The sequence below is a fragment of the Thamnophis sirtalis genome, unplaced genomic scaffold (assembly GCF_051295495.1).
Source record: "Thamnophis sirtalis isolate CommonGarterSnake01/CBP01778 unplaced genomic scaffold, rThaSir2_p1.2 scaffold_16, whole genome shotgun sequence".
Classification (NCBI taxonomy): Eukaryota; Metazoa; Chordata; class Lepidosauria; order Squamata; family Natricidae; genus Thamnophis; species Thamnophis sirtalis.
In genome coordinates, this window is record NW_028261396.1 from 4,124,173 (window position 1) to 4,135,025 (window position 10,853).

At 45.0% G+C, this 10,853-nt stretch overlaps 1 protein-coding gene across 2 annotated transcripts in view; it reads right to left on the reverse strand.

The window, feature by feature from the left end:
- RNF144A (ring finger protein 144A) overlaps positions 1-3,587 on the reverse strand; it is an 87,448-nt gene extending 83,861 nt beyond the window's left edge. The window contains exon 1 of one of the 2 annotated variants that reach the window (XM_087702748.1): positions 3,329-3,587. In XM_087702748.1, the coding sequence (XP_087558874.1) occupies positions 3,329-3,473 (145 nt within the window). In that variant the 5' untranslated portion in view covers positions 3,474-3,587. The remainder of the gene's footprint in view (positions 1-3,328) is intronic. The other variant, XM_087702747.1, reaches the window with a different exon arrangement.
- Positions 3,588-10,853: the final 7,266 nt, after the last annotated feature.

A 10,853-nucleotide genomic window follows, 5' to 3' on the forward strand; every position in this document is an offset into this window, starting at 1 on the left:
AGGAGATTCTAACGTAACCATCTACCCCCAGAGCTGGGTTCCTACCAGTTCGCACCAGTTCGGTAGAACCGGTTCATCAAATCTACCGAACCGGTTAGAAGAGGTTCCACCAGTGGACCCGGAAAGCAAGCCACACCTACAGAAGAGCTTCCAAAATTTTTTGAAACCCACCTCTCTCTCTCTCTCTCTCCCTCTCTCTCTCTCTCTCTCTCTCTCTCTCTCTCTCTCACACACACACACACACACACACACACAGAGAGAGAGAGAGAGAGAGAGAGAGAGAGACTCACACAGAGAGAGAAAGGAAGGAAGAAAGAAGTAAGAAAGAAAGAAAAAGAGAAAGAAAAAAGGGAAAAGGGGAGAGAGAGACAAAAGGAAGTAAAGAGAGAGAGAGAGAGAGAGAGAGAGAGAGAACACATGGCCAGCAAGCCACTCCCACCAGGTCACATGGCCAGCAAGCCACTCCCACAAAGGAGGCCACACCCACAGAGTAGGTTCAAAAAAAAATTTTGGAACCCACCACTGATCTCCCCTATTATTACATAATTTTGTCTAAGCATTTCTAAGAAGGAAAGAAAAAAAAAAGATGGAAATATTCTCCTAAAGCAGTGTTTCTCAACCTTAGCAACTTGAAGATGTCTGGACTTCAACTCCCAGAATTCCCCAGCCAGCATTCGCTGGCTGGGGAATTCTGAGAGTTGAAGTCCAGACATCTTCAAGTAGCCAAGGTTGAGAAACACTGGTATAGATGCTAGCAGTAGTATATAGCAATAGCAGTAGACTTATATACCGCTTCATGGGCCTTTCAGGCCTCTCTAAGCGGTTTACAGAGAGTCAGCATATTGCCCCCAACAATCTGGGTCCTCATTTTACCCACCTCGGAAGGATGGAAGGCTGAGTCAACCCTGAGCCAGTGAGATTTGAACCGCTGACCTGCTGATCTAGCAGTAGCCTGCAGTGCTGCATTTAACCACTGCGCCACCTTGGCTCCTGTATGTGCTATCATCACCTCCATTGCTCATTCTAGAAAAGGGTTGAAAAATGTTTAATTAAAAAAAACATATTAGGATGGCAGCCAAATAGAATTATGCATTAATTGCAAGAAAAAGGGTCCAAAACAGCATTAAAGTCTATGTGTACATATGCACTAATACAAATAGTCCTCACTTAACAACTCTCCTGTTTAGCAACCGTTTACGTTGCAACAGTGCTGAAAAAGTAACTTTAAAACAGGTCCTCACGTTTATGACCATCACAGGGGCCCCAAAGTTACGTTGAGATTCAGGCCCTTCACAACTGGCGCACATTTATGACCGTCACAGATCCCACAGTCACATTAACTGCCTTTTGCACGCTTCACTGCTGACTTGTGGCAAGCAGAGACAATGGAGAAGCCAGAAATAAAAAATCTGCAAGTTGTAGTCAACTGATGTCTCTCTCTCTCTCAGAGGCCACATCGCTTAGCGACGGATGTGCCAGTCCCAATTTTAAGCATGTACATGCAACACGCCTGTACACAGAGTGAGAATGGACACACCACACCATTCTATAATAAAGTTATTTCCTAAGTTATTGAGTTCTGATCAATAGCACGGCTCAAACTGTGCACGGAATCCCGGATGCCAATTTCTGGGCATCTGTGATCTTGGCACTAATTTGGGAGCAAGTCTCTCTGAATTCCAGGGAAGTTGCTTTCCTCGGGGGATTCAACAAATGTTAGCATAGCACTCCGTCCATGATAGGTAGATAGTAGATAGATGGATGGATGGATGGATGGATGGATGGATGGATGGATGGATGGATGGATGGATGGTTTGTGGATGGATGGATGGATGGATGGATGGATGGATGGATGGATGGATGGATGGATGGATAGAGATGGATCGATAGATAGATAGATAATAGAGTAGATAATAGAGTAGATAGATAGATAGATAGATGATAGATAGATAGATAGATAGATAGATAGATAGATAGATAGATAGATAGGAGTAGATAATAGAGTAGATAGATAATAATGAAGATAGAGAGAAAGAGAGAGAGATAATAAGAGTAGATAATAGAGTAGATAGATAGATAGATAGATAGATAGATAGATAGATAGATACATAGATAGATAATAGTGAAGATAGAGATAGATAGATAGATAGATAGATAGATAGATAGATAGATAGATAGATAGATAATAGAGTAGATAGATAATAATGAAGATAGATAGATAGGTAGGTAGGTAGGTAGGTAGGTAGGTAGGTAGGTAGGTAGGGAGGTAGGTAGGTAGGTAGGTAGGTAGATAGATAATAGTGAAGATAGATAGATGATAGATAGATAGATAGATAGATAGATAGATAGATAGATAGATAGATAATAGAGTAGATAATAATGAAGATAGATAGATAGACAGATAGATAGATAGAGCCAGATAGATAGATAGATAGATAGATAGATAATAGTGAAGATAGATGATAGATAGATAATAGTGAAGATAGATGATAGATAGATAGATAGATAGATAGATAGATAGATAGATAATAGTGAAGATAGATAGATGATAGATAGATAATAGAGTAGATAGATAATAATGAAGATAGATAGATAGATAGATAATAGTGAAGAAAGATGATAGATAGATAGATAGATAATAGTGAAGATAGATAGATGATAGATAGATAATAGAGTAGATAGATAATAATGAAGATAGATAGATAATAGTGAAGATAGATAAATGATAGATAGATAGATAATAGAGTAGATAGATAATAATGAAGATAGATAGATAGATAGATAGATAGATAGATAGATAGATAGATAGATAGATAGATGAGAGAGAGAGAGAGAGAGAGAGAGAGAGAGAGAGAGAGAGAGAGAGAGAGAGAGAGAGAGAGAGAGAGAGAGAGAGAGAGAGAGAGAGAGAGAGAGAGAGAGAGAGAGAGAGAGAGAGAGAGAGAAACCAGCGCCAATAAGGCCCTTCAGTGGGAGTTGCGGGGGGGGGGGGGGATGACATTCTCCACCATCCTAACAAAATAAAGTACGGGACAAACTCCCGGCCGCCTCCAACAAGGCCACCCCGGTGGTCCAGGCTAGCGGGGCTCCCCTTACTACCCCGCTAAGGCTCCAGCTCCATCCCGTTTTACCGACGCCCTCGCTCCACGGATGGCAGCGGAGCAAAGCTCGCCTCTAAGCGCGGCCGCCTTTGGCAAAGCCGATGCCGCGCCCGGGGGGCGAAAGCTCTGCTCCATCTCTTCTTCCGCCGCCGCCCCGGAGAGGAGGGCGGCCTACCCAAAGGGATGCCGCCCGCAAGGAGCTCCCAACCAGCCCGGCGACGCCTCACCCTTCTTCTCCTCCTCCTCCTGCTGCTGCTGCTGCTGCTGTCGCCGCCGCCGCCGTCCTCGGAAAGAGAAAAGCCCGCCGCCTCGGCCGCTTCTGCCCAGCGGGCGCCTCCGGGGCTCTGCTGCAGCTCCCGCCGGGGCTTGCATGGACCACGCGCCGTTCGCTGCCCGCTGCTCAGGGGCGCCCGCAGCCTGGCCGGGGTGTGGGCGCCTGGCGCAATTCTGCCGCTGCTGGGCAAGGCTGGCGGTGGGCTCTGCGCGCTTCCCTCGCCGCCGCGGCTGCCGGCTGCTTTCTGCTTGGCCCCGTCCCTCCGCTGGAGCCGCTGCCGTCCCTGGAGGGAGGAAGGAGGCTGGGCAAGGGAACGGCTAATCCGAGCACAAGGGCGCCATTGAGCCTCTTCTGTGGCTTCGCAGCCGGAGCGGGGCTGCTTTGAAGCCGCCGCTAAACTGGGTGCGCCTCCGCCGATGCCCGCCGCGCGCCCTCTGCCGGCTCGCGGCGCGCAAGACACAAGGGCAGCGGGCTTTCCCCTTCAGGATCGCTGTCGCCCGACTTTCAGGCGGTGGGCGCGTTGATGATGGGCTCCTTTCGGTGATAGCCGTCAGCGATCAATGGATCGATCGGAATAGAGCTGGAAGGGACCCTTGAAGGTCTTCTAATCCAGCCCCCTGTTCAAGCAGGAGGCTCTGTACCGGAGGTGTCAAACTCGATTTCATTGAGGGCAGCATGGAGGGGGTTGCATGGCCAGGGTGGGGGCAAAATCAAGGGGAAGGCAGACAATAACTAGAACGATTCATTTAACAACCACGGCAAAATAGGTAGTTGTAAGTTGAGGACTACTTGTATATGCTTTTTGACTGGTAGCGTTAAGAACTTTCTGTCTCTACGGAAGTGTCGGTGTTACATTAGAAGGGGGACTCTTGTCAACTCTTATGGGCTCCAGCTCCCAGAATTCCTCTGCCTCATAATTCTATAAGACCAAAATACATTCATTTGCCAATTTCCAAAATTACAGGGGAATAACCAGTCTTTTCTTAAAAACCTCCAGTGATGAAGCACCAACAACTTTTGAAGTTCCACTGGTTAATTGTTCTCACTGTTAGGAAGTGTCTCCTTAATTCCAGGTGTGGCTTCTCTCCTTGATTAGTTTCCATCCATTGTTTCTGGTGCTTTGGAAAATAAATTGACTCCCTTATCTCTGTGGCGGCCCCTCAAATAGAGGAATTCTGCTATCATGTCACCGTTAGTCCTCCTTTTCTGCAGACTACCCATTCCCAATTCCTGCAACCCTTCTCCAGGCCTTTAATCACCTTTAGTTACATCTTCTTTGCAACTTTTTTCAAAGTCTCAACATCTTTTTTTTTTGTAATGTGGTGACCAAAACTGGATGCAGTATCCCAAGTATGATCTTACTAAGGCTCTATAAAGCGGTACTAAGACTTCATGTGATTTTGATTCTATCCCTCTGTTTATACGGCCAAGATTGTATTCGCTTTGTAGGAAGTTATCACCCAGCCCTCTCCCAGAAAAATGAAATATCCTAAGAAATATTGAAAAGGCAGAATATTTCTCTGGATGTGAAAAGAAAGAAACATGTTTTAAAAGACAGAATAGCTCCCCGCAGCTTCCTGCCCATCCCCACTTTGTCAATGGGCCATTAAGAAGGCCACGCTAGTCCACTTTACATAATAAAGACTTCTCCACTTCAGCTACAGGAAAGCATGATAATATTGGCCCCAACTGACCACACGGCACCTGAGAACTCAACCAAACCTGGATTCAAAACACAGCCCAGAGAGTTGCCCCTGCATGGCACCATGGGAATCTGACAACCAATCAGAATACATTTCTTACACAGGAACAGGAAACAGAGAGGTGGGACTGAACAGGTTATAAAAAGCCTAGCAAGCCCCCTCCCTCAGCCCTTCTCTTCTTCTCCACCAACATTGAAGCATGTGATCCCCTTTTCTGTTCAGGGCTCAAGCCACGTGGTCCTGTCCAACAATAAACCATCTTTTCCAAGCAGCCTCCATGTCTCCAGTGTCTTTTCCCCACTTGGAGCCGAACCCAGAAGGACATTTCTTTCATCATCAGCTTTTTGGGTTGCTGCCACATATTGCTGGCTCATATTGAAGTGATAATCCACTAGGACCCCAAGGTCCCTCTTACAGTTACTGTTTTAGAACCAGGTTTCACCTAACCTGGCCCTTTGTACCTTTTCCTGCCTAGATGTAAAACATGCATTACATTTTGTTTGGACGCAACTGTGCACACCTAAGTCATGCTGCCATGTTCTATTTATAGAGAAGAGGTTTTCTCCTGGCAACCCTTCCAAAGAAACCATACCTGTCCAGTCTAATTTTTCTAATTGCACTGTCGTGAACTTTTAACATATAACATGTTAACTGTGGCCTTTAGAATCTGAGATGTAACACATGGATTTTTTTGCAATGTCTCTGAGCATTGCACAGTCTGACCTTGGGGTGAGTTTGCTGAGATTTCCACTCCTAGGAAGGTTGGCTAGTGTGTTGAATGCTTTCCACTTGTGAATAATCTTCCTCACTTTAGAATGTTGGTGGGCTTTCAATTGTTTGGAAGTGGCCTTATAATCCTTCCCAGGCACTAACAATGGTTCCACACAAATGCGCGTACGACAAAAGCGTGTGTGACTAAAGCGCGGTGACAAAACCGTGCCATCAAAACCGCGGAGACGAATGAGCGCTGAAGTGCGCCGACAACAGCACGCCGACAGAAGCGCGCTGTAACATAACCCTAAACCTAACCCTAAACCTAACCCTAAACCTAACCCTAAACCTAACCCTAAACCTAACCCTAAACCTTACCTTAACTTAAATCGCGCTTCTGTCGGTGTGCTGTTGTTGGCGCGCTGTTGTTGGCGCGCTTTTGACATCGCAGTTTAGCGCCCCGGTTTTGGTCGGCGCGCTTTTGACATTCGCGGTTATGTCGTGCCACGCTAACAATAGCTATTGTTATTGTTGATGTCTTTATCCTTTGGCATTGTGTTAACACACACTTCAGGGCTGGAGGCCAGCAAATGCCTAGAACTTCTACTTTTAAAGAGGTAGTCACACTTGCTGAGGATCAATTGATAAAGGGTGCTTGATCGGCAGCACCTGGTGGTACTTAACCTCTTCATACTTATGGAACCAGTAAAGATGTACTAAGATTTTCGCACACGGCTTCTCCATTTTGGCCTTTGTTGTTGTTGTTGAACAAATGATGATTTTTTTGTTGTTGAACGAATGATGACGAGGTTGAATTTGCCTTCTTTTAAGAACTGTTAAGGGACGCGGTGGCTCAGTGGCTAAGACGCTGAGCTTGTCGATAAGAAAGTTCGGCAGCTTGGCGGTTCGAATCCCTAGCACCGCATAACGGAGTGAGCTCCTGTTACTTGTTCCAGCTTCCATTATAGAGCCGAGGTGGCGCAGTGGTTAGAGTGCAGCACTGCAGGCTACTTCAGCTGACTGCAGTTCTGCAGTTCGGCTGTTCAAATCTCACCGGCTCAAGGTTGACTCAGCCTTCCATCCTTCCGAGGTGGGTAAAATGAGGACCCGGATTGTTGTTGGGGGCCATATGCTGACTCTGTAAACCGCTTAGAGAGGGCTGAAAGCCCTATGAAGCGGTATATAAGTCTAACTGCTATTGCTATTGCTATTCTTCTGCCAACCAAGCAGTTCGAAAGCAGGTAAAAAATGCAAGTAGAAAAATAGGGACCATTTTGGTGGGAAGGTAAGGATGTTCCATGCGCCTTCGGCGTTTAGACATGCCGGCCACAGGACCACCGAGACGTCTTCGGGCAGCGCTGGCTCTTTGGCTCAGAAACGGAGATGAGCATCGCCCCCTAGAGTCAGGAACGACTAGCACATATGTGCGAGGGGAACCTTTACCTTTGCCTTAAGAACTGCTAAGGGCCAGATAATTTTTACTACGTCTTGATCCGTAAAACCACAGAACTCAGAGGACGCACTTACTTTTTCACATGACTGTAGTTTTTGATGTTTAAAATGATTTCGTCATTATGGAAATGCCTCGGAATGTAGTCAAATGTAAAGCAAAACAGATGTTGATGCTGTATTGTTTTTGCAATCTGCTGGCTGTTGTATCGTTTTTGTAATCTATTGCACTGAAGAAAGTCAAAGTCATTATTTTTCTTTCTCCCTTTGCTGTCTCTTTTTCTCTTTCTCTAACTTTTGTTTCTCCTATATTTTTTATCTTTATAAAGGAACTTACCAAAAAGGTATTAATTGTAATGCTTGCATTCATGCGTAGTAATTGCTCCAAGGTTTTAAGTCATGAAGGTTAATGCAGTTTGGATGTGGACTTTCAGGCTTTATTTAAACAACATTGTTCAAGAGCAATTTTTACTAAACTGTTGTGGAATGAAGTTCCATAATTGCCTCTGTGGTATTTTACATATTTGGGGGGGGGGTGCACTTATGCAAGAGATATACATGCATGAAATTGAAGAATGCTGGGTGCATTTTAGTCCCACTAGAGTCGAATATGATTATGGTTAGTGCAGTAAAAATAAAGATGAAGAGAATTGCAACTTACGAAACCTTTTCAGTTATTTTTTACTCAGTGGTGTACAGTACTAAATCTATATATAGGAACTGTGGCTTTGGTCTAAATCTGTGCCTGGCAGCTGTACATGGTTATAAAAAAACAGTTTAAAATGCCACATTTCAAACATTGCCATGCTATTTAAGAGTAAATAAAATTACTAGCGATTATAAGGATCATAGTCAAGTTTGGTTTGAACATTTCAATTAATATTCAATTAATATTCAATCAATTAATGCTGAACATTGTTGAACAACCCTCCTCTCTTCCCCCCCCCCCCCCCATAAAAGCTTAAAGCGTTAATTAAAGAGAGAATTCATACATTTGTGTTTATTACGTTTACATTAAGCTGCAGATCTGGACAGACTGTGACAGTTTTGTTGCTGACTTATAATTCCCATCAGCTGCTGCCAGCATCCCTTGGATAGCAGCAAATAGTCTTTTTACTGTTAGGAAAGCATGAGAAATATTTTTGCTTTATATATTAATGCAAACTAACTGCCCAAATCAGAATGTGAAATGCAGCTGCTCTTTTCCTCCCCTGGGTTTTATAAATTTAATCATGAAAAAAATAACACATAAATTACAGCAGTGGTTTTCAACCTCAGCAACTTTAAGCCACGCAGACTTCAACTCCCAGAATTCCCCAGCCAGCCATGCTAGCGGGGAAATTGCAGGACGCGAAGTCCACATGGCTTAAAGTTGAGCAACACTGCACTATGGGAATCTGCCCTACCCCTTCCAAGATAGATATTAAAGGCGGGGGGGGGGGGAGTTTATGTGTGTGTGTGTCAGAGGTGGGTCCCTACCAGTTCGCACCTATTCGGTAGAACCAGTTCGTCAAATCTACCGAACCGGTTAGAAGAGGTTCCACCAGAAAGCAGACCACACCTACAGAAGAGGTTCCAAACATTTTTGAAACCCACCACTCACACACACACACACACACACACACACAGAGAGAGACCCACACACAGAGAGAAAGAGAAATAAAGGAAGAAAGAAAAAAAGAAAAAAAAAGAAAAAGTGTGAGAGATGAAAGAAAAAAAGGAAAAAAGGACAGAGAGACAAAAGGAAGGAAAGAGAGAGAGAGAGAGAGAGAGAGAGAGAGAAGCTGCCTCCTGGTGGCCAACCAGCCTCTCTGCGCCCTGCTCGGAGTCGGAACCCTGTCCAGGGTCCTCCACATCCTCCAGAGCCGACTCATAGGGCCCCTCGCTGTCGGAGTCTGGTGGCAGCTTCAACGGTTCCTGCTGGGCCACAACAAATATGAATGTTCCCTTCAGTCAAGTTCGATTATTGGTGACATGCATATAAATTTTTCTTTTCCCCTGCAAAAAATGGAACTCATTTACCTTTGCCAGAACGACGTTTTACTAGGAATTTTGTTGATTTTTATGTCTAGACTGAAATCCTGGCTTTTCCTACTCATCTCCCATCCAAGTTCTAATCAGTTCAGCCCTGTGTAATTTTTTCTAAGATCAGGCAAGTAAATGATAGGAAATTACTTTTTTTAATTACTTTTTTTGGTGGTGGAGGATGTATCCTATGCTAATGCACAGCAGCTGGAACTAGAAAGGATTCCTTCTTCCGCTGAAGGTGCCCAAATCAACTCCGGAAGGTGGGGACCCTCAGATAGATCTGAAGGAGCCATTAGATGCAGGTAAGACTCACCATCCCCTTATAGACATAGCCAAAGCAGCATTCTGCATAGCAACAGAAATGTCTCCACAAAAGCAGCAATATGGGAATAAACAAACAAGAGGCAGCTTTTAAAACCTGTGTTAGAAATGAACTTCTTTATTACTATAGGAAGTTAGCACCCAATCCCCTCCTATAAAAAATGAAATATTTTAGAAAATATTAAAAAGAGCAGATTTCCCCTAAAAGGGAGGCAGAAACTCAGCGTCCCACCTTTGTCAATGGACCATTAAGGTCTGAGCCAGTGTATTTTACCTAACAAAGTTCTACCTCATTCAGGCAGAGCCATAATAGGAATTGCCCAAAGCCCCTTCATTACATCATCACCCAGCAAAGGCTCAACCAAGCCTGGTACTCAGGACAGCCTACAGAGTTGCCCTTGCATGGCCCCATGGGAGCCTGACAACCAATCGGATTACAAGCTCATATTCAAAAGCCCAGAGAGGACATAAGGGTTGACTTCTGGGTGCAATTCAAGGTACTAATTGTGACCTTTAAAGCGCTCCATGGCCTAGGCCCAGGATACCTGCGAGACCACCTACTGCCACCGGTAGCCTCCCATCGTCCAGTGCGATCCCACAGAGTTGGCCTCCTCAGGGTGCCGTCGGCCAGACAGTGTTGGCTAGCGACCCCCAGTTGGAGAGCCTTCTCTGTGGGAGCCTCTTCCCTCTGGAATCAGCTGCCCCCGGAGCTTCGTATAACCTCCGACCTCCGGTCCTTCCGACGCGCCCTAAAAAGTTGGCTTTTCAAGCAAGCCAGCCTGGCCTGAACAAAACAAATCAAAGTATTGACTATTGTTAATTTTAATTTGAGCCGAGGTGGTGCAGTGGTTAGGGTGCAGTACTGCAGGCCACTACGGCTGACTGTTATCTGCAGTTCAGCGGTTCTAATCTCACCGGCTCAAGGTTGACTCAGCTTTCCATCCTTCCGAAGTAGGTGAAATGAGGACCCAGACTGTGGGGGCGATATGCTGACTCTGTAAACCGCTTAGAGAGGGCTGAAAGCCCTATGAAGCGGTATATAAGTCTAACTGCTATTGCTAAGTCTAACTGCTATTGCTAATTCTTTTAAAAAATGTGTCATTGCTAATTTTAATTGGGTTTGGGGATATCCTATTTAATTTCTTTTTAATTTTTGTATTATGTGTTTCTTTTAATGTTGTACGCCGCCCTGAGTCCTTGGGAGAAGGGCGGCATACAAATTCAATAAACCAACCTAAACCAAAATCCAGGCGTGCTCAGCATCTC